Source organism: Moschus berezovskii, chromosome 2, assembly GCF_049115385.1.
Source record: "Moschus berezovskii isolate FMDL1 chromosome 2, NW_MosBer_1.0, whole genome shotgun sequence".
NCBI lineage: Eukaryota > Metazoa > Chordata > Mammalia > Artiodactyla > Moschidae > Moschus > Moschus berezovskii.
This window is the reverse complement of record NC_142461.1, coordinates 124,297,633-124,322,030: the sequence shown is the minus strand read 5'-3', so window position 1 is coordinate 124,322,030 and position 24,398 is coordinate 124,297,633. Positions and strand designations below refer to the sequence as shown.

The following is a 24,398-nucleotide window of genomic DNA, read 5'->3' as shown; positions in this document are numbered from 1 at the left end:
GTATTTCTTCCCTAATACCCTTAATTATTCTTAATGTGTGTTTGTAAGATACTTTATTATTTTGCTTTTAAGGTTGCAGCTACTTACTGAAATTACAGATGAATGATCAGCACACAGTCATTGATGATAACCTAAGTTTATTAATGTTGATATTTTATATTTTGTTTTCTTGTCACTTTCTGCTAAGTAGAATTTAATAGAGAAGTTTTATTCCTGTGAATGTTAACAGCATTTGAATAAACTGTGGGAAAATTATAATGTAATGCTGCTGGGTACAGAATGATTCTTTTAGACACCAAGACTAATAATTTTTAACAATATCTGAAAACATCGTAGGAAAAGCTCGAACCATGCTGGCACCAGGGGCAGACAGGCATGGAAGATTAATGTAATCTCGCATATAGTGACGCACATTCTTACACGAAAAATCCATCTGCAGTGTCATGTCAGTCAGCAGAAATCTTTGATGGGTGGATACAGCTGGGCTGTCTCTTCTGGCAGAGCTGCCCCAGAAAATGCTAAATGCGGTTGGACCGCTTGGTGCCATCTGCAGTGTGCCAGTTTATCCTGTCTTCACTGGCATTTGCAATACTGCATAGGGCATCATGGCTGTAGAGACAGCTACAGGGAGTGACAGGTTCTTTTCCTCGGAGAATCTGGGCTCTGGTGGGCCTGTGCGCCTCCCTCCTTGGCGTTGGGTCTGTTATCATCGGTGTTGGCTTGGCTTCACATTTTCACATCCAACTCCTCCTCTTTTTAGTCTAGCAGTTCCAGACACACATTCTTCTAGTATGTAAATCTTACACTAACCTTTCAAGTAATTTATTCATGTAAGGTTGCCAAAGCGATTTAACATTGACTATCTGATGCCAGCTAATATGCCTTATTTTCAAAATACTGCTGCTCCTAGGCTTCTGATTTAAAGGAAATGTGTCTTATTTAGGGAACACTAAACTGACAGGCACCAAGATAGATTATCTAATGGGATATCCCCAAATGACTTATGTAGTTGGAATAAATATATGACCCTCTTTTACATAAAGCTATAAAACACATTGGGCAAGTAACACTGAATCCTCCTTGCCATGATTAAAATATAAGTATTCAAGAATAAATCTTGCTTTATGACCTGACCATATGTTTAGCATATTATTTTGCCAAACCAAGTTAAAAAGTATAGATCATTCATTTAAAACTTTTACCTTTTTCTGTTTTTTTTCCCTCTTCTAATATAGTAACAGAATATGAAGGGCATGCCCTGTCACTACTCAAAGAATGTGAACTACAGGGATTTGATGGGTAGGTTGTATTCTTCATCTACATATACCATAGAGCTTATGTTATTAAATATTTTCATTAGTTTTTAGCCACATACTTGGAACTTACAGATTTTAACTATTTGTGATGTATGGAATTAGGCTGTACTTCATTCATATATGTGTAATAACAGCTAATGATGATAATGTAATATGGCGCAGTCATCCACCTCACAGGCTTGTACTTAGAAACACCGAAGAAGGGATGTGAATATAAGTACCGGGAAGCGACCGTGTGCTACCTCATACTTGCCTTATGAACATATACTTGCACCTAGAGCTCTTAATTTTTGGCTTTAACCCTGTGAGTATCTAGAAAAACATTGATGGAAGATAATATATTGGTCATATGGCATAACCATACTATGATCCTCTTTTGCAAATTTATTGATAGTATTAATAAGTACCCACTGGGTTAATTTGGCTGTGATTGAGTGTAAATATTTTATAAAAACAAATGCATTATTTTCAGGATGAAAAAAATGTGCTGATTTTACTTATCTTCTATAATTTAGTGTCTATCAAATAAGTGTGTTATTCATAGTAGGCATTAGAAACTGTTGTTTGCAATACATTGCTGGCACGTGTAGAAATTTTTCACTGGCATGCAAACATTAGAAACAAGGCAAGTGATGTATATTTCAATTGACATTTTAAAAATGTAGGGGAATCAATTTGCTAAAGTGCTGGATTGATGTACAAGACTAAAAGCATATTCTTTTAGGGAAGATTTTTTTGCAAGGGTGGATGTTTCAGAGTTTTAAAAGGTGGCAGGCATGTGAATTATTCTGTCACATGGTGATGGCAGTGGGGGTGGGCAGCAATAGATTCACAATATCAGGAAGGGCATTTGGGTCTTTCAACTGTAACGAAAGGCTTTACTCCTCCTGAAAAATTATTGGAATGTGTTAGAGAGGAAAGTGATGCAATCAGATTGGAGTATTACCAAGGTCAGTTTTCAGAAATACTTAATGTTTTGGGGTGAGGAGAAATATTGGATGAAGAAGAAAGTTTGGTAAGTAAAACATAATTTTTCAAAAAGGAATTTAATTGAAGGGAGTGAATCTAGATGGCAATGGTCTATAAATATTGAGCAAGAAGAATATGAGGTAGGAGATTACTGCACAGCCTTATACTTAGTGCTCGACAGATTGATTAATAGGCTACATTTAGGAAATTACCTTGCAAGTATACAATTTAAGAGAAGTAATTGGGGGAATCATGCCTACCAGCTACCTACCTTAATTTGCTACATGGTCCTGAAACACAGCTTGTGAATGTATAAGAGATGTTGCATTGTAAATAAGTCCTTGCTTTAAAACATGGCTATATAATAAGAATAACAGATATTGTAGGTATTACACCTTGTCTTGCCTATTAACATTATGAAGTGTTCCGGGAAATGTGTTATCTATAAATAAGGTCCATTGGTACTTAACTGTGCAAGGATCAAGAAGAGTTTTGCAGAATGATGAGAAACTATAGCTTCAATGCAATAGAATAATGTTTTCTCTTTACATGAACATACTTCTTATTTATTCCACATGGCAGGTGGTGTTATTTTGCAGTGTGGCACTACAAGAGCTATATCCTTTCATTATTACATACATTTTTTTTTCAACAAGTAGTTTACCTAGCCATCATGTTAATTGAGCTCCAGTGATTTCACTGTATAGGATGCCAATTAATTTAGGATTTATAAGAATTTAAAATTTCTTTTGGAAGTCTTCTGTTTCTAAGATCCTTTAAATAGTTCATTTGGCTTTTTGAGTCCAGTTATTTCAGCAGGAGCTAAAATGGTGGTTGGGATAACTATCTTAATAAAATGGTCATTTTAAGTCATTCTACTTACAATTACATAGAAAGGCATATATATGAGGAGAACAGTGGAAACAGTTTCTGTAGGCATTTCCAGAGAACAGTTCTCTAACAAGAATTTTTTGAAAGTGGAACACACTACATTCATGAGCACCCTGTTCCTGAATCTGTTTGAGGAGTAGTTGTAGGAGTACTTTTTGAGAAACTGATATAAAAGACTCAAGGACAGGATGAGGTAGCCCCGGGATTATTTGGTATTTTGATGGAAGAGGGGCTCAACTTGAGCCTGAGGTGTCTCTGCCTGTCTCTACTGGAGCTATTGATAGGGAGTGAGGAGGAAATCACCTAAAGGTTTTTAGACATAGACCAGAGATTAAGATCCCATGGAAACTCTATGATATTATTCAGAAGCAAAATGATTTAATAAATAACGTTTAAGAAGATTATTAAGATTTTGAAGTCTTTTTTAATGAGTTGCATATGTTTTCATGAAGACACATCGTGACATAGTCCTAATGCCAACAGGAACAGTGTAGCAGTCCTCACGACAGCTGGTGTGCAACTCCAGTGTGTTCCAGCAAACACTGTCAGATCCACTGCTGGAGTTTGCAGGAGCGTCCCTTTCCATGTATTATGTGTTTTCAGTTCTGTCGGACTCTTTGTGACCCCGTGGACTGTAGCCTGCCAGGCTCCTCTGTCCTTGGAGTTCTCCAGGCAGGAATGCTGGAGTGGGTAGGCATTCCCTTCTCCAGGGGATCTTCCTCACCCAGAGACTGAACCTAGGTGTGCTGCCTGGCAGGCAGCTTCTTTATCATCTGAGCCACCGAGGAAACCCTGTCACTTTCCTTATTGCCTCCTCTATACTGGGCATGAACAGGAAGTTTTGTAAAGGCAAAGGAAAGAGTAATATTGGATGCATAGACGTGAAGCAGAAACAGTTGCGTTTGTAAGTGTGAAAAAGGTTAAGCTAATCTGTAGCTCTTATGCAATTACACATACATTGTGTGTGCTCAGTCTCTCAGTCATGCCTTTTTGTGACCCAGTGGACTGCCGCCTGCCAGGCTCCTCTGTCCATGGAATTTTCCAGACAAGATATATATACCAATATTTAATTATTTTTTTCACAGCATTTTATTTATTTATTTTAGATGAGTGTATTTTATTTTATTTTTTTAATTTATTTATTTTTATTGGAGGCTAATTACATTACATTTTTGTATTGGTTTTGCTATACATTGACATGAATCTGCCCCGGGTGTACATATGTTCCCCATCTTGAACCCCCCTCCCACCTCCCTCCCCATCCCATCCCTCTGATTCATCCCAGTACACCAGCCCCGAGCATCCTGTATCATGCATCGAACGTGGACTGGCGATTCGTTTCACATATGATAATATACATGTTTCAATGACAATCTCCCAAATCATCCCACCCTCACCCTCTCCCACAGAGTCCCAAAGACTGTTCTATACATCTGTGTCTCTTTTGCTGTCTCATATACAGGGTTTCGTTATCATCCTTCTAAATTCCATATATATGCGTTAGTATACTGTATTTGTGTTTTTCTTTCAGGCTTACTTCAGTCTGTATAATAGGCTCCAGTTTCATCCACCTCATTAGAACTGATTCAAATGTATCCTTTTTAATTGCTGAGTAATATCCCATTGTGTACATGTACCACAGCTTTCCTATCCACTCGTCTGCAGATGGACATCTAGGTTGCTTCCATGTCCTGGCTATTATAAACAGTGCTGCGATGAACATTGGAGTACATGTGTCTCTTTCAGTTCTTGTTTCCTCAGTGTGTATGCCCAGGAGTGCGATTGCTGGGTCAAATGGCAGGTCTATTTCCAGTTTTTTAAGGAATCTCCACACTGTTCTCCATAGTGGCTGTACTAGTTTGCATTCCCACCAACAATGTAAGAGGGTTCCCTTCTCTCCACACCCTCTCCAGCATTTATTGCTTGTAGACTTTTGGATAGCAGCCATTCTGACTGGCGTGAAATGGTATCTCATTGTGGTTTTGATTTGCATTTCTCTGATGATGAGTGATGTTGAGCATCTTTTCATGTGTTTGTTAACCATCTGTATGTCTTCTTTGGAGAAATGTCTGTTTAGTTCTTTGGCCCATTTTTTGATGGGGTCATTTATTTTTCTGGAATTGAGCTGCAGGAGTTGCTTGTATATTTTTGAGATTAATCCTTTGTCAGTTGCTTCATTTGCTATTTTCTCCCATTCTGAAGGCTGTCTTTTCACCTTGCTTATAGTTTGCTTTGCTGTGCAGAAGTTTTTAATTGTAATTAGGTCCCATTTGTTTATTTTTGCTTTTATTTCCAATATTCTGGGAGGTGGGTCATGGAGGACCCTACTGTGATTTATGTCGGAGAGTGTTTTGCCTATGTTCTCTTCTAGGAGTTTTATAGTTTCTGGTCTTACATTTAGATCTTTAATCCATTTGAAGTTTATTTTTGTGTATGGTGTTAGGGAGTGTTCTAGTTTCATTCTTTTACAAGTGGTTGACCAGTTTTCCCAGCACCACTTATTAAAGAGATTGTCATTTCTCCATTGAATATTCTTGCCTCCCTTGTCAAAGATAAGGTATCCATAGGTGCATGGATTTATCTCTGGGCTTTCTATTTTGTTCCATTGATCTATATTTCTGTCTTTATGCCAGTATCATACTGTCTTGATGACTGTGGCTTTGTCATAGAGCCTGAAGTCTGGCAGGTTGATTCCCCCAGTTCCATTCTTCCTTCTCAAGATTGCTTTGGCTATTCAAGGTTTTTTTGTATTTCCATACAAATTGTGAAATTATTTGTTCTAGCTCTCTGAAAAACACCCTTGGTAGCTTGATAGGGATTGCATTGAACTTGTAAATTACTTTGGGTAATATATTCATTTTCACAATATTTATTCTTCCAATCCATGAACATGGTATATTTCTCCATCTATTAGTGTCCTCTCTGATTTCTTTCACCAGTGTTTTATAGTTTTCTATATATAGGTCTTTTGTTTCTTTCAGTTCAGTTCAGTTCAGTTCAGTCGCTCAGTCGTGTCTGACTCTTTGCGACCTCGTGAATCACAGCACGCCATGCCTCCCTGTCCATCACCAACTCCCAGAGTTCACTCAAACTCATGTCCATCGAGTCGGTGATGCCATCCAGCCATCTCATTCTCTGTTGTCCCCGTCTCCTCCCACCCCCAATCCTCCCTAGCATCAGACTCTTTTCCAGTGAGTCAACTCATTGCATGAGGTGGCCAAAGTATTGGAGTTTCAGCTTTAGCATCAGTCCTTCCAATGAACACCCAGGATTGATCTCCTTTAGAATGGACTAGTTGGATCTCCTTGCAGTGCAAGGGACTCTCAAGAGTCTTCTCCAGCACCACAGTTCAAAAGCATCAATTCTTTGGCGATCAGCTTTCTTCACAGTCCAACTCTCACATCAATACATGACCATGGGAAAAACCATAGCCTTGACTAGATGGACCTTGGTTGGCAAAGTAATGTCTCTGCTTTTTAATATACTATCAAGGTTGGTCATAACTTTCCTTCCAAGGAGTAAGAGTCTTTTAATTTCCTGGCTGCAATCAGCATCTGCAGTGATTTTGGAGCCCCAAAAAATAAAGTCTGCCACTGTTTCCACTGTTTCCCCATCTATTACCCATGAAGTGATGGGACTAGATGCCATGATCTTCGTTTTCTGAATGTTGAGCTTCAAGCCAAACTTTTTACTCTCCTCTTTCACTTTCATCAAGAGTCCTTTGAGTTCTTCTTCACTTTCTGCCAAAAGGGTGGTGTCATCTGCATATCTGAGGTTATTGATATTTCTCCCAGCAATCTTGATTCCAGCTTGTGCTTCTTCCAGCCCAGCGTTCCTCATGATGTACTCTGCATATAAGTTAAATAAGCAGGGTGACAATATACAACCTTGACGTACTCCTTTTCCTAATTGGAACCAGTCTGTTGTTCCATGTCCAGTTCTAACTGTTGCTTCCTGACCTGCATACAGGTTTCTCAAGAGGCAGGTCAGGTGGTCTGGTATTCCCATCTCTTTCAGAATGTTCCACAGTTGATTGTGGTCCACACAGTCAAAGGCTTTGGCATAGTCAAAGAAGCAGAAATAGATGTTTTTCTGGAACTCTCTTACTTTCTCCATGATCCAAGGGATGTTGGCAATTTGATCTCTGGTTCCTCTGCCTTTTCTAAAACCTGCTTGAACATCTGGAAGTTTACGGTTCACATATTGCTGAAGCCTGGCTTGGAGAATTTTGAGCATGACTTTACTTGCGTGTGAGATGAGTGCAATTGTGCGGTAGTTTGAGCATTCTTTGGCATTGCCTTTCTTTGGGATGGGAATGAAGACTGACCTTTTCCAGTCCTGTGGCCACTGCTGAGTTTTCCAAACTTGCTGGCATATTGAGTGCAGCACTTTCACAGCATCATCTTTCAGGATTTGAAATAGCTCAATTGGAATTCCATCACCTCCACTAGCTTTGTTCGTAGTGATGCTCTCTAAGGCCCACTTGATTTCACATTCCAAGATGTCTGGTTCTAGGTCAGTGACCACACCATCGTGATTATCTTCGTCGTGAAGATCTTTTTTGTATAGTTTTTCTGTGTATTCTTGCCACTTCTTCTTAATATCTTCTGCTTCTGTTAGGTCCATATCATTTCTGTCCTTTATCGAGCCCATCTTTGCATGAAATGTTCCCTTGATATCTCTAATTTTCTTGAAAAGATCTCTTGTTTTTCCTATTCTGTTGTTTTCCTCTATTTCTTTGCATTGATTGCTGAGGAAGCCTTTCTTATCTCTCCTAGCTATTCTTTGGAACTCTGCATTCAGATGCTTATATCTTTCCTTTTCTCCTTTGCTTTTCGCTTCTCTTCTTTTCACAGCTATTTTTAAGGTCTCCTCAGACAGCCATTTTGCTTTTTTTGCATTTCTTTTCCATGGGGATGGTCTTGGTCCCTGTCTCCTGTACAATGTCACGAACCTCCGTCCAGAGTTTATCAGGCACTCTATCTATCAGATCTAGTCCCTTAAATCTATTTCTTACTTCCACTGTATAATCATAAGGGATATGATTTAGGTCATATCTGAATGGTCTAGTGGTTTTCCCTACTTTCTTCAATTTAAGTTTGAATTTGGCAATAAGGGGTTCATGATCTGAGCCACAGTCAGCTCCTGGTCTTGTTTTTGATTACTGTATACAGCTTCTCCATCTTTGGCTGCAAAGAATATAATCAGTCTGATTTCAGTGTTGACCATCTGGTGATGTCCATGTGTAGAGCCTTCTCTTGTGTTGTTGGAAGAGGGTGTTTGCTCTTTAGATAGATATATTCCTCAGTATTTTATGTTTTACAGCATTTTAAAACTTTAATTTGTAGAATTAGTTTTTTCCTTCATTTGATTTTATGAGAATCTAGGTATTATTTGACTTACAATGACATCCTATCACCACTATGATATCTGTATTAGTAAGTAAGGTTAAAAAGTATCTCTTCTCAAAAAAAAAATTTATGTTGAAAATCCAATAATAAACATTTTAATAATGATATGGTTTTATAGACAAATACAAAAACACCCATTTAAATTTTTTATCACTTTTAATAAAGAGAAATGAGATATTAGCTCCCAATTGTGCTTTTCTAGACAGCAAAGCTTTACTTTAGGTCAGACATGAAAGAGTTTATTCTGAAAACACAAAGTATACTACTTCTAAAGGGTTATGTTTTAGGGTAGCTCTTAAGTGTGATTGAATGAATCCATTTTAAAAGGTTATTTTTTGCCTTATCTTTTAATAGCAGACTCATAATGTTTATATTTAGTATATTCCCTAGGTTGGATAACTATATCTCGAGATGATCTTAATGATCTAGTATTTGTCAACATAAGTAAGTTCTTTTCTCTTATTTAAGTCCACAGTGATTCTACTGTTAAACTGATTTCCAAAATAATAAAACTCTCATAAGGCTATTTTTATTGGGTCTTCTATGTAAGAAAGGAGTTTAATATATCAAATAGTAGTATAGTTTCTAAGACTAACTTGTCTAATTTCAAAATCTCATTCTATAACTTACCATGGTGTGACCTTGGAACAGTTGCTTAATCTTTTTATGTGTTATTTTCCTAATCTGTGAATTGGGAGTAAAAGTGTATACTGTATGTAATTATTGTTCAAATTAGATAAATTAATACATGGAGAATGCTGACAACGTCTGATACATAGTAATTGTTCACTAAATGTTACTTTATTATTGTAATTATCATTTGTTTTAGTTTCAAAATATTTAACACAGAATGCCTTATGACAAAATTTCAAAGGTTTTTGTAGTAGAGCGTATTCCTATACGGGCTTCTCTGGTGTCTCAGACAGTTAAGAATCTGACTGTAATGCAGGAGACCTGGATTTGATCCCTGTTTCAGAAAGATCCCCTGGAGAAGGGAATGACAACCCACTTCAGTATTCTTGTCTGGAGAATTCTATGGACAGAGGAGCCTGGCGGGCCATAGTCCATGGAGTCACAAAGAGTTGGACATGACTGAGCGACTAACTCACACCTGTGTCCTGAGAAAGGCCCATTTCTACTAACTCTAGCAGTTAGAGTTAACATGTACACAGTGCTTTAACCGGATGTGGATTCCAGGGATCAGATGTTACCATATGATACAGAAGAGGCAAGTTAAATATTATGTTGGATGACTTTACATGAGCTTTTTAGGCCACACACTCTTGGTTGGCAGACAGGCAAAGAACTAGGAGTTAAGTCCACAAAATGTTTGAAAACCTGTCCATAGAGGTCTTTGAAATCATACAGATAAGATTCAAATCAAACCTTGGCTTCCCCATATATAAAGATGAGGCTAATGCCTATTTTACAGATTTTTAAGAATTTAATAGGAAAGAGCCAATATGTTATATGACATGAAGTTGGCGCTCAGTAGGTATAATCACTTTTCTCTGAATCAGTGGCTGCACTGATGACTGCTGGAATCAGTTCAGACACAAAATAATACCCCCAGCCAAACATGACCTGGGTCATATCCTGTACCGTAGAATTTCTTCTAATTAGGATGGACCTTGGATTTCCCAGGCTATGTGCAGCCTTAGCCCTGAACCCCACCCTGGTGCTGGGGCTGGAAGACTGAGAACAAGGTGGAGGCAGCTGGTGGAGACAGTGTTCTCAGCCTCAGGATCCACCAGCTTCTGGAGCTTCCTGAACTTAGGGGACCAGGAACCTCTGCTGTTCTGTTTGGCAAAAAGAATTTTTAAATATATTGAATGCTAGTTGTTAATGTTTATAAGTTAGGAGACTTCCCCCCAAAGTAGGTCCTTTGGCTTCCCTAGAAAAATCAGGAGATGCGGTCCTCTAAGCCTGCCTCCTGGATGATGCAGTGCGCTGGAGCCAAGAAACTGCTTCTCCTGTAGACCAGCAGACTCTTCTGCTGCAGGGCCTGGGAGGTTGTGGGGCATGGCACCTGCTCTCAATAACACAAACTCTTTTCCTTTGTGTCAGTTGATGTGATTTTGATATTTAATGTTATTTTTTAAATGTTTCGCTATGTTGGGTTTTTGTTCCTGTGTGTGGGCTTTTGTCTAGTTGTGGCGAGCCAGGACTCCTCTCTAATTGCAGTGTGCAGGCTTTTCTTTGTGGTGGCTTCCCTTTTTGCAGAGCACAGGCTCTAGGACACATGGGCTCAGGAACTGGGGCTCCCCGGCTCTGGAGCACAGGCTCAATGGTTGTGGCTCACCGACTTAGTTGCTCCGTGGCGTTTGATTAGGGATGAAACCTATGTCTCCTGCATTGGCCGGTGGACTCCACCACTGACCTGTCAGGGAAGCCCATTATTTTATATCTTTTAAATACAAATGACTATGACCAAACCTCTGATGTTCTATATGACTTTCATGGATTCCCACCTCACCCCTCCTGTAGTGTACTTATGGTGAGGTCCTAAAAATTTTTAGTACTGACTACAGTCAAAGGCTAGTAACACTAATTTTAGTGGGGATGGCCCAGAGGGAGGATAAGGAGAGGAGGGAGGTGGGAGGGGGGTTCAGAAACGGGAACTCATATACACCCGTGGTGGATTCATGTCAATGTATGGCAAAACCAACCAATATAATATTGTAAATTTGAGCCACCAGGGAAGCCTGTAAAATAATTTGCCTCCAATTAAAAAAAAAAAAAGGAACTAAAAAAAAAAGATCTCAATTAAAAAATCTTAAAAAAAAAATAAAAGTGCAGTATCACAGTAATATCCAAGAGATGAAAACCAGTTCAGGTTTGCAATTGACATTTATAACTAATGATAATTAGTAGTTCCTTAAATTAAAGCTTTATATTTTACATGATTTTTATTGCTTTTCAGAGCTTTTATTGTCTTTTCAGAGCTATATTGAAAATTAGCAGGGTTTTATGCTTTGGCTTGTGTTAGTTAAATGAATTTCAATGACTTATTAACATAAACAAAATAAAAATAATATGCTTTGGGATATTAACAAAGCAAAACTCAGGTCAGATGTGAATTAATGTTCAAACGTTTTAATGACTCTTGAAAGTGAAAAATGAAAGTGTTAGTTGCTCAGTCGTGTCCGACTCTTTGAGACCTTATGCACTATAGCCCACCAGGCTCCTCTGTCCTTGGGATTCTCCAGACAAGAATACTGGAGTCGGTAGCCATTCCCTACTCCAGGGGATCTTCCTGACCCAGGGATTGAACCTGGGTCACCTGCATTGCAGTCAGATTCTTTACCATCTGAGCCACTCATATGACTTTTAGACTGTATGTCTGAATATTTTTTGAGTTGAACCATAGTAAAGTTCAGCTAATGTCTTCTTGTGAAGTAAACTGTATCAGTGCAGTGCTAGTGTCTTCTTATCCATTGGCATAAATTGAAATATTTGAAGCTATGAGTACTTATGCAAATATAATATGTAAGATGAACATTTTAAAGTCTACATTTCACAAATTATTACCAGTTATTCTGATGTCATTCATTCTTCGACTTAATTTCTTTTCTAGTGTGGTATGTGTTGGTGGAGATGGATCTGCCAGTGAAGTGGCCAATGCTTTGCTTCTTAGAGCCCAGAAGAATGCGGGGTTGGAAACAGACAGCATCCTGACTCCTGTCGGAGCCCAGCTTCCGCTTGGTGTGATACCAGCAGGCAAGGGCGGGCCCATGGATTTGCCAAGTGAACCCTCTCCCCCATCTCTTCCTGTATTACTCTCTAACCTAGACAGCATCAGACAGAGTTAAATGCACAGGCTTTGAGTATGAAAGACCCACGCTTGGCATCTCCACTAGCACATGTGAGATGGTGCCCAAGTTATTTAATTTCTTTGAGCCTATTTCTCTAAATAAGAGAGAGAAAACACACATGATGCCCCCTTCATTATGAGGTTATTATGGTATTAAATTAGAAGTATATTTGCAGAGTTTAATATAGTTAAGCAAACAACAAATGGGACTATTATTCTACTTTCCCATATAAAGGTTTAATGATCACACAGTTCCAGATATGAAATTTCAAAATAGGGCCACTCCAGTCAAGCTGCTTATAATTCCATATGGGATAAAATGTAGTAACTCAATTCCCATAATTAAAGTATAAACAGATAAGTTTGAGAACGCCAAAAGGATTCATCCTGACTGCTGTTTCTCCAGCAGCTAGAACAGCATGTGACACCATGAACGCTTAATAAGGTTTATGTGAATAAATGTAAAGAAATTATAGAGCAAGTGGCACTTGAACGGGACCTAAAAATAGGTAGGATCTGGCCTGAGAGAAAAGAATAAGTTATTTTCTTGGCTGCAAAAATAACAAGTGGCAAGGCAAAATCCAGGAATGCGAAAGAAAAGACCACAGGCCATTTGTTGGGTGGTACTGGTGTCAGAATGGGTCTAGACTTTGGTGGCTTCTGGATGCCACAGGAAAGGGTCTGAATTGCTGTTAGGGAACAGTGGGAGGTTTAGACAAGGGAGCAACCTTCTGGGAACCTGTTCTAGGAATAAGCCTGATTAGGGGAAGGGAGGAAAAGAAAGTGGAAGTGAGTTAGGGAGAGCAGCCAGAGCAACACCAGCATCCGGAACAGACAACAGTACCTTTTGCAGGTTTGTTATATTAATCGAGTCCTTCCTCCCAAATTATTATTGAAACAAACAATAGTTTAAAAGGTGATATTTTTTCATTTTAAAACATCACATATTATCATCTCTATGAGAAAAGTGGAAACAATTACAGTTGACCCTTGATCAATATACAGTTAGTCCTTCTTTTCTCTGCATTCTCAAATTCAACCCACTGGGAATAGTGAAGTACTATGGTATTCACTGTATAGGGCTTCCCTCGTAGCTCAGTCGGTAAAGAATCTGCCTGCAAGGCAGGAGACTCTGGGTTGATTCCTGGGTTGGGAAGATTCCCTGGAGAAGGGAATGGCAACCCACTCCATTATTCTTGCCTGGAGAATCCAATGGACACAGGAGCCTGGCAGGCTGCAGTTCATGGAGTCAAAAGAGTCAGACACAACTTAGAGACTAAACCACCACCCCCATAGTATTCACAGGGCTTCCCTGGTGGCTCAGCAGTAAAGAATTCTCCTGTAGTGTGGGAGCTGCAGGAGATGTGGATTCCATCCCTGGGTCAGGAGGATACCCTGGAGGAAGGCACAGCAACTCACTCCAGTATTCTTGCCTGGAGAATCCCATGAACAGAGGCGCCTGGCAGGCTATAGTCCATAAGGTCACAAAGAGTCAAGCACAGCTGAAGCGACTGAGCACAGCATGGCATAGTATTCACAATGGAAAAATATCCACATCTAAGTGAATCCACTCACTTCAAACCCATGTTGTTCAAGGGTCAATTGTATTGTTTCCTATGAAAATAGAAAACAGTGCACATGGTTGAAAAAGAAATCAACTTTCTATCCATTCAATAACCAGTCACTTAGTATGGATTTTAGTATATTTGTATTATCAATCAACAAAGAACAGGAGATATACCAAGCTCTTTTAGAGTAAAAAGTCCTTCATAGAAACAATAATTTAAAAGGAGAGGGATATATCCTTGTGATTATAAAACCTGTTAAGAAAAATCTGAGAAAATAAACCCTTTAGGTAGACAATAACAAAATGCATCAACTCAAAAAGATGCCTTGGAAGCACACTCTGACCTTTCCGTGTCATTTTAGTAGTCTGTCTATAATAGAACTTTCCAAGCTTTTCCTTCGGGCAGAGTGGACATGCTTAGCTCACTGTTTCTTTTCTGTAGTACTTACACCGCTAAGGTCATTCATTCACTGCTGTGCATCAAAAGTGGAAGGATGGCTGTCCCCACTGGTATGCATGTGACATCAAGTGAATAGTGAGCTAGAAACGATTGTGGTTATGCTTACTTTTTAACACGCAACTCAGATTTTATAGAGGAATAGCATTGAGTTTTATTATCATCATACTTTTTAAGCATATCTCTGATTTTCAGAGCATTTTCCAGATACAGTGGATATGTATTGATAGAAATGGCATTTGAATACTTTTTGTTTAGAAGATACACCCTGTTGCCCAAACTTCAGTGGTTGCGTAGGAGTTCCAGCTTATGGATTGCATCTAATAGGAGGAAATCATGTGCAGGATGTAATTAATATGAGGACTCTATAGTCTGGTCAGGGCTTTGTAGAGACTGGGAACAAGAGCTAGGCAGGAAGTTTCTAAGCTGAATGCAGAAGACCGTCTGCCTTTGAAGCCATTTGCCTCCTGGAGAGAGACACCCAGAGGGACAGTGTTTAGTAAATTACTCCACTGAGCCAACAGACTAAACCGCTGAATTATGGTCAGCCTCAGATGGATCAGATGTGGGGAAGCCTGTATTTGAACTACTGGCCATTAGCAATGGTGTTTGTTGCTATGGGAACTGGTGCTAAGGAACTATACAGAGAGATTCCGATTAAAGGATGAGGGGGAGGATAGAGAAAAAAGCCAGCAAGGACATAAAAATAAAAAAGCAATCCAGTTGATGTAAAACAAGGCTCAATCCACATACTGATGACTGGGAACCATATATTCCTATAGAATTCATAAATAAATTCATGCATTCCAATTAATTTAAGGAGAATGAAATATTGCCAAGGGACTGTTAATTTCTATGATATTTTAGGCAAAGAACTGAAGTGTAGGTGCACTTTTCATGAGAATTTTAGATATGCTTGACTAGGAAGTCATTACATCACATTTATCTGTTTGGATGTGGGAGACATTAATGGCTTTATGAATATTCATGATGTCTGGTTAATTAAGTTAATTGTTCTGCAGAAGTGCTTGCACTTCCAAGGACAATTTTTTTTTCTTTTTGCCTCCATAGTTTCTGCCTGGTTCTTCCATCAGTCATGCGTTACATGATCTGCTGCTTCTGTCCTTACTCGTTGGATGTGGCACATTTTAGCAGATTTGGGGAGGTGGCAGTGAGTAAAGTTGCTGGTAGTGTTAAGAAAAACAACTTTTCAGGCTAATTAAAATGTTTACCTCGAGGCAGAACATTTATAGCTTTTGTGAGAATGCTAAAATTACATAGTTTTTATTTATGTGAGCAGCATGTTCTTTTGGCATGTACATATCTTTTTGGATGGATCACATTTTGTTTCAGGAAATTGTACTCTTTTAGATTATTCAAACAAAAATATGAAGCAATCTACAGTTTTATAATTTTACATCTACTTTCTTCATGAACTTTCCTCTTAAATTCAGAGTGTTAAAAACAAAAGTTCTTGAGGATTAAGGTGCAGATTAAGCAGAGTAGAAGATGACTAAAATTATTTTCTGACTTCTGGTCATGTCTGTTATCACTGCCAGGTTCAGTGGAATTAAAGTGGCAAAGTTGCAAAGCCTGAGAAGACATAAAAATAAAAAGCAATCTCTATCTTTCTAAGAGGATTTGTGCTTGGGCGTACTTAGCATACTTCAAACTCAAGGGAATAAATGGTCTTTATTTTTCTTGAGTCATGATATGTGTCATTCTCTACTGCACATGACAACATTACATTATGTTTTTAAGTAGTCTTTCTAGAGGAATGCTTTTATGGCCTGCTCCTAATTAACCATGGTAATGGAGGAAGTGTGTTTCATGGAGTACTGAAATCCATTGATGATCTTAAATATCTCACTCTAATTATGTATAGCGTCCTCTAAAACCTTCAACATAAATCTGGTTGGGAAGTAAAATAGATTGATTTGTTTTTGCTTCCTGCCCCCTACCACACCGAGTCCAGATTAATTAGCAATTAGATGGCCAAAGGCAGCCTATAGAGGGTCAAAGGATAATTGGAAAGACCTAGGTTGACAGCTGGTAAATATCCACTGAGGAACAGATTTCTGGACCACTTTACTCAAACCTTAGAGTGCATACAAGTCACCTGGAAAACTTGCTAAGACATGGACATCTGGGCCCCGCTCCCAGCTACTCCCTTTCCATAGGTTGGAGGTGGAACCCAGAAATTTCCGTTTTTAACAAGCTCTAGCAGGTAATGTTGATTCAGGTGATCCTTGAACCATAAATTCTGGAGAAGGGCCTCCCCATGTATTATACATAACCTGAATCTTAGAAAATGCAGATTATGACTTGTTAGGCCTAGAGTGGGGCCTCACAATCAACATTGTAATAAACATGGAGATGTGGCCATTGCTGTTAGATTATGGGACGTATTTTGAGTAACAAAGGTCAGAATATAAACTCCCTTTTGATGAATCAGTTAAAACCAGTTTACCAGTTGGTCAAGGTGGACATTTCTTTGCATTGGTACCATTAGAGGTCTGAAAATCTAAATGCTTAGGTAGGTACCTCATGATTATTATTGTATTGTTTGATAATGGCTGCACTGCCTCAACTTTTCAACTGAGAATCCAAGCATATATCCATTCAAAGTGACAAATCAAAGTCATTACATATGACCACACAAGAACGTTCCTGATTAGCAAAGCCAGGGGACTAGTCTTTGCCTTGATAGCTATAGTGTGGGTGCTTAATCACTTAGTCGTGTCCAACTCTTTGTGACCTAATGGACTGTAGTCCGCCAGGCTCCTCTGTCCATGGGGATTCTCCAGGCAAGAATACTGGAGTGGGTTGCCGTGCTCTCCTCCAGGGGATCTTCCCAACCCAGGGATCGAATCCAGGTCTCCCACATTGCAGGTGGATTCTTTGCTGTCTGAGCCACCAGGGAAGCCTGATAGCTGTAGTACACAACACATCCATGCTAGCACAGCTCTTGGCAGTTACTAGACTTAAATCAAGAAAAATTATAACTTCTTAATTTTAAATCCTTTTTACTCCCTGGGAATGGACTATCTGGTATTTTCCCCTTTGAAAGCAGACCTTTTACCCCAAGATCTCAGACACACAAGTATTACAGGGGTGTGACTTGAGAGAGCTCTTTTTCTGTGTAGGCTGGTGGGAAAAATTCATGTGGATCTTAAAATTATCCTAGTGACATAGAGAAATCTGTGTCTCAATACAGATTCTCAAACTGTGGCAGATACCATGGAAAGAAGAGTTTTCTTTATCTATGATACAATATCTCAGATAACAGAAGAGACCCCCAACTTGGTTAAGAGCTTTGTTGTTTTTTAGTTGCTAAGTCACATCTGACTCTTTGTGACTCCACAAACTGCAGCACGCCAGGCTTCCCTGTCCTTCACCATCTCCCGGATCTTGCTCAAACTCATGTCCATTGAGTTGGTGATGCCATCCAACCATCTCATCTTCTGTCACCCCTTTCTCCTCCTGCCTTCAATCTTTCCCAGCATCAGGGTCTTTTCCAATGAGTTGGCTTTTTGCATCAGCTGGTCAGCGTATTGAAGCTTCAGCATCAGTCCTTCCAATAATTATTCAGGACTGATTTTCTTTAGGATTGACTGGTTTGATATCCTTACTTTTAAGGGACTCTCAAGAATCTTCTCCAGCACCACAATTTAAAAGCATCAATTCTTTGGCTCTTAGCCTTCTTTATGGTCCAACTGTCACATCCATGCATGACTAACTGGAAAAACCATAGCTTTAACTATACTGACTTTTGTCTACAAAGTGATGTCTCTGCTTTTTAATACACTGCCTAGGTTTATCATAGCTTTTCTTCCAAGGAGTAAGCATGGTTTAATTTCATGGCTACAGTCACCATCTGCAGTTATTTTTGACTCTTCAGAAAATAAAATTTGTCTCTGTTTCCACTTTTTATCTATTTGCCATGATATGATGGGACCAGATGCCATGATCTTAGTTTTTGGAAGTCTGAATTTTAAGTCAGCTTTTTCAGTCTTCTCTTTTATCCTCATTAAGGGGCTCTTTGCTTCCTCATTGCTTTCTGCCTTTGAGTGTTATCATCTGTATATCTGAGGTTGTTGATATTTTCCCCAGCAATCTTGATTCCAGCTTGTGATTTATCCAGCCCAACATTTCGCATGAGGTACTGTGCATAGAAGTTAAATAAGCAGGGTGACAATATACAGCCTTGACGTACTCCTTTCCCAATTTTGAACCAGTTCATCGTTCCATGTCTGGTTCTAACTGTGGCTTCTTGGCCTGCATACAAGATTTTCAGGAGACAGATAAGATGGTCTGGTATTCCCATCTCTTTCAGAATTTTCCACAGTTTATTGTGATCCACACAGTCAAAGGCTTTAACATAGTCAATGAAGCAGAAGTAGGTGTTGTTTTTGGAATGCCCTTGCTTTTTCTATGATCCAACGGATGTTGATCTCTGGTTGCTCTGCCTTTTCTAAATCCAGCTTGTACATCTGGAATTTCTCAGTTCATGTACTGCTGAAGCCTAGTTTGAAGGATTTTGAGCATTACCTTGTACAAGAGCTTTAGAAAGAATTTAAAGCCTATCTCTTGTACTTTACAGTGATTTTATATTTATTCTTAGTTATTATATGGCTTTTTTGTGTGTGTTTATGTGTTTGTCTCTGCTTTCCAGAGCCATCCTTCTACTGTTGGTGCTCTTTTTGGTAAAGAAGTTAGAAGCTTGTTTATTAAAGTTGAATGGGGCAGATTTTGATATAGCTAACACTCTTTCAGGTAGAAAATATACATTCACAATGGAAGAAGCTGTGAACAAGTAGACACTATAAATTGTTTTCTAATTTTTAAATTATTTAAAGATTAATAATTCAGTAGCTATCCGGTGTGCATCTATGATGTGAACCAAAACTTACAGACTTCCATGTAAGTTTTCATTTAAACATTACATAGTGACATCTCTATAAAGTAAGAACAAATGGTTAGTTTAAAATGTTTGCAAGAAATAGATATTTTGGACAGACTGATAATTAGAAGTGAAATAGAATCTGTGATTTAAAAAAAAAAAAAAAACTTACTACAAATGAAAGTCTGGGACCAGATGGCTCTACAGGCAAATTCTATCAGACATTCAAGGATAACTTATACCAGTTCTTCTCATACTCTTCCAGAAAATTGAAAAGGAAGGAACACTCTTAAAGACATTCTATGAAACCACCATCGCCCTCATACAAAAACCAGACAATGACACCCCTTAAAAAAGATTACAGGTCATTATATTTGAATTTAGATGTAAAAACTCCTGACAAAATGTTAGCTAATGGAGCTCAACAACACATCAAAAAAATCATATACCATGTCCAAGTGGGATTCATCCCAAGTTCACAAGGATGGTTCATCATACCAAATAAATCAATGTAGCATGCCACATTAAGAAAGAAAAATAAAAAACCACATAAAATGTTTGCTACGCTGATCATCCACATTTTGCATTTGATTTGGCAGGATCTACTAATGTGTTGGCACATTCTCTCCATGGAGTTTCTCATGTGGTAACTGCAACTTTGCACATTATAATGGGTAAGAACTCTTCCAAAGAAGTTCATGTTTTCTAAGGAAGATTATTTTATTTCCTCCAGGCTTGCCAAGACAGCTTCTTTATCTCTCAAAGCAGAAAAATGTTTGAATAAAAGCTGAAAGTTAGTCAAAGTTTCACTATTTTGACTGATGATTTTTCACAATACAGGTGCTATAAAGAGTAGAAATTGTAGTTTTACTGTAATCTGGTTAGGAAAAAATACAACGATATGCAAGATCCCCACTTTATAACCAGGTCAAGAAAACCCATGCACAATATCAGGAACTGTTGTTTGACTATCAAAACTCTGGGACTAGTTATTAAAAGAAAAAAAGCACAAGAAAAAAATTTCCAGCCTGTGTCCTTCCACGAGAACTTTGATTATCTCAACTGTTATAAAGCACATAAGCACTAACATATGCAAATCTGTTAAATCTGAGTTTACTTTGCACTTATGCTTCAACTTTACTTCCTTAGCAATGTTTCATTTAAAATAGCTGTAAACTGCAAATTTTACTGCTTTCTTTTTCTTCCCTTAGTACCTGAAAAAGCTATAAATGGCAGTTGCAGTCATTGTAGGTAAAAAGAGTGAAAGAGAAAGCAGCATATTTATTATAGTATAAAGTAGCTTGACACTTTCTTCTTCTATGAGTAAATAAATATGCTCTTCGGTGTTTGCCATTTTGACTGTATTTACTGACACTAATATTCGGTACAACATTCAAGGGCATATACAACCAGTTGATGTCTGTACCTTCAGCACCATTGGCAAGTTTCTTCGATTTGGGTTCTCAGCCATGTTTGGTTTTGGTGGGAGAGCTTTGGCTGTGGCAGAAGATCATCGATGGATGTCTCCTAACCAGAGGATGGATTTTGCTATCATGAAGGCACTGGCAAAACTAAAGTAAGTCTTTTTTTCTTAAACCCCAAATTTCATATCCCAGAGTCAATGACTGCTAAAAACAGATTTCATTATGTTGTAGGCCAGAAGAATGTGAAATATCATTTTTACCATTTAACAGCTCTCAGGATTTAGAAGAAAGGTAAGTTAAAAGCTTCACTCAAAGTAATACAGGAATCTTTATTTTTAAAGCATAAAATAGTTTGATATAAACAGTGTATTAGACTTGGGATATTTGGTTGTTATTCTATCATATTAGTGAAGAATATAGAATCATGGAGTGCTGCATATACTGTTGGACCATATAGCTTGGCATTTGCCTTCAGAAGCAACTGTTCACTCCATCCCTCCACCTACCCATCCATTTATCCATCCATCTTTCCATTCAACAGCTATTGATTGATTATCTGCTGAATGCCAGACACTTGGGACACAATGAGCCAATGAACAAGCAAACAAGATCCATAGTTTCTGCCTGCATGAGAATTTCTAGTGCAGACTAAAAACATTTTTCGAAGTCACACAAAGGAAGTGCTGTAGTCTTAAAAAAAAAAAAACAAAATCATTGTTACTGATAAATCAGTGAATCAAATAATGCAGTAATGGAATTGTTCACATATTTTTTATGTACTGTCTAATAGCTATAATGTTGAGTTCTACAACCATCTCATCTTAAATAGATGCCATTTTTGTGTGTGATGTGTTTTTGTCTCTTTTGTTTTCTTTTAGGAGGGCGCAAGGATATCCCAAATCTGGTGAGTCTGAAATTACCTCCTTGAGAACTGAGCCAGGCTCTATTGACATTTTGCTGTGGTAAGGGAAAATAACTAATCCCTTCCATTACCTTTAGATTGTAATGATCAGTGGCAAATGATCCAGGGTCAGTTCTTGAATGTCAGCATTATGGCAATTCCATGCCAGTGTTCAGTGGCACCTAGAGGCTTGGCACCTAATACCAGGTTAGTAAGCGTTTTTATTGAATTGTTGATACTTTTCTATAAACCACATTTATCTGTCAGAATAGCCAGCTAACTCTTGGCTAGCTAGAATATGATCAAGAGGAACTCATTTTTGACTGTATAGTATTAGAGATTCTAAGTTATTTGTCAACAGAGTAGGCTGAGAACACCTATTATACTGGAAAAATAATTACTCTGATTTTTTAATATCACTGAAGCTAAAATAATATTCCTTGGGTTTTATTGACATGATCTTATTGTGTTATTTATGCCCACTTTGCTCTTTTATTTTTGCTATTTACCAGTCACTGAGAACATTATGTTTCATTCTGATACTTATTATGGCTGTCCTTGACTTTGAATTTTAGTGCAGATGTAAACATCCTTAGCAAGAATGCATGTATCTGTGTATGTATGATACTTTTAGTCAAAGGAAATATTTCAGTTGTGTTTAGTATGAATAGTGATGCGTCTGAATATACTGCCCACGTTTTCATGAGACATTTTATGTATCATTTTATCCACAAGCAATAGTTAATCCATCTCTTGTACATCCTTTTCATGTAGCTGTCCATCACTGGTCTGAAAATATTTCTCTTACATTCCTGTAGAGCATAGAAGAAAGGGCGATGAATGTTGTGTAATATCATCACATCTAAGTTTTTCCCTAAAGTGGAATAAAAGAATGACTTATGTATGTACTTTGGCAATTCATAACATCATTTTAATGATTAGTTTCAACTTCCCTGCAAAATATTTAACCTGAAGGATTAGCAATTGGCAAAGGGATGATTTAGAATGTTTTCCTTGACTAATGATAGGAAGGTGAGAAACAGGGAAACAGCTAACATTAGAAAAGAAGAGAAGCTGTTTAAAAACCAGATGTCAGGGCCCTCAGTAATTATCTCTTGTGCTGAAGCTTGCCAGGAGTACTTTGAAGCTTGTATGGTTTAGAAATTGAGCCTGAATTTTTCCTCTCCCTACCGTCAGAAACCTTAGATAGCCGACGCCTCCCTAAGGAAGCATCCCCGTGAGAAGTGAGGTCCTGGCCAGCTGACCAAGCTGTGCGCTCCAGGCCACGACACGGTGCTGCTCTGACCCTGCACCATCTCCACGCTCATGTCTGCTCAAGAACCTTTGGGGAGGTAGTCTTGCTCTCTGGGAAGCAGTAGGTTTATGCCCCCTTCCAGCTGCTCCAGATAGTCTCCAGCTGGCCTGAAAGTCTACAGCTTACTCTCCAGGTTCAGTCAGCATTGACTTTTTCAGAGAAGGGTGACTGGTTAGAGATGTCGTCTGTGGATTGTAGTCCAACATGCCATTTTTGCAAGGACATTTATGTAGGAGCCTTGGCTGACCAAGATACTCAAAATTTATCTTCTGAATGATTCAGGGATATTGCAAAGGAGTTTCAACTTTCAGCTTTATTTTTTCACAAGAAAGTATAATTTATTTTAAGATACATTGGTGCAAACTGCTGATAGAAACTAATTTTTTCATATTCAAATTTTGCTAAGATTAAATGGCAGTAATATATGGAAATATTGAGAAGAGTGCTAGACACATAGCATGTGTTTCAACTACTATTAAGTATTGAAAGATAGACACGTGAAAAATAAAGAATTAAAATAAGAACACACAAAACACTCATGTTTTGGTATCGTTGAATATTTACTTCCAGTTGGGAAGAGGTGACATGATGGGTAAAAGGAATGCTGGACCCGGAATGAAGGGCTCTGGTTCCAGTGATCGTTTTTATTTTTCTGTCTTTGAACCAATCACTTAAACTTGGGGACTTCTTTTCATTCTACATAAGTTGAGTGAATGACTGGGTAATCTCCAGGGTCCTCCAGCTCTAACCTGAGGTTCCGTAAGATTTGAAGAGCTCTTTTCTATGTCGTTGTTATTCTTGGGATAACTTTATATTTGCACTGAAATTGAGCCTAGGAGTCATTTGCACATATTTCTGCAAACTGCCTTCTAAAGCTAGATGCATCTGTGAGTGGCTTTTTGGCACTAAATCACACCTCTAAATTTGAAGCCTCTTATATTGAACCAGTTATGCAAGATTAAAATGTGCGGTCATTTAACTAAACATGTATGGTAGCATTTGTTCACTCCAGTTCATCCATCCAAGGGCCGCTTTGATTTATCTGGTTTCCTGTCACTTAGACCTGCCCTTAAATAAATGTGTTAAATCAAACATTAGATTTTTAAAACTGTTGAACTAGTTGTTATACCATTTGTACTGATTAACTATTTTACAACACATCTTTAAAAAAAAAACAAAAAAACATGGTTTCACATTCACTCCCTAAGTAAGTACATTTCAAATTATGTCTTGATATGTGAATAGGATTCATGATGATTCAGTTGATTTCAAAAATCCCTTAATGCCAGTGCTTGGTGAGAAGGAAGTCAGCTGTCTAATAAAACTAATCTGAAAGGCTGTTTCATTTTAAGAAGAAAGCAAAATATGGTTTAAGAATTTTAGGTAAATAGAATGTTATTTATCTTACTTGCCTACAACTTCTAGTAAAG

The 24,398-nt window shown here is 38.3% G+C and overlaps 1 protein-coding gene across 1 annotated transcript in view; it reads left to right on the top strand.

The window, feature by feature from the left end:
- Nucleotides 1–24,398, top strand: part of CERKL (CERK like autophagy regulator) — a 153,191-nt gene that overhangs the window by 119,572 nt on the left and 9,221 nt on the right. The window contains exons 4-10 of the mRNA XM_055398065.2: nt 1,236–1,299; nt 12,165–12,307; nt 19,928–20,002; nt 20,727–20,904; nt 20,984–21,043; nt 21,631–21,656; nt 21,752–21,860. Of these exons, the coding sequence (XP_055254040.2) occupies nt 1,236–1,299; nt 12,165–12,307; nt 19,928–20,002; nt 20,727–20,904; nt 20,984–21,043; nt 21,631–21,656; nt 21,752–21,860 (655 nt within the window). The remainder of the gene's footprint in view (nt 1–1,235; nt 1,300–12,164; nt 12,308–19,927; nt 20,003–20,726; nt 20,905–20,983; nt 21,044–21,630; nt 21,657–21,751; nt 21,861–24,398) is intronic.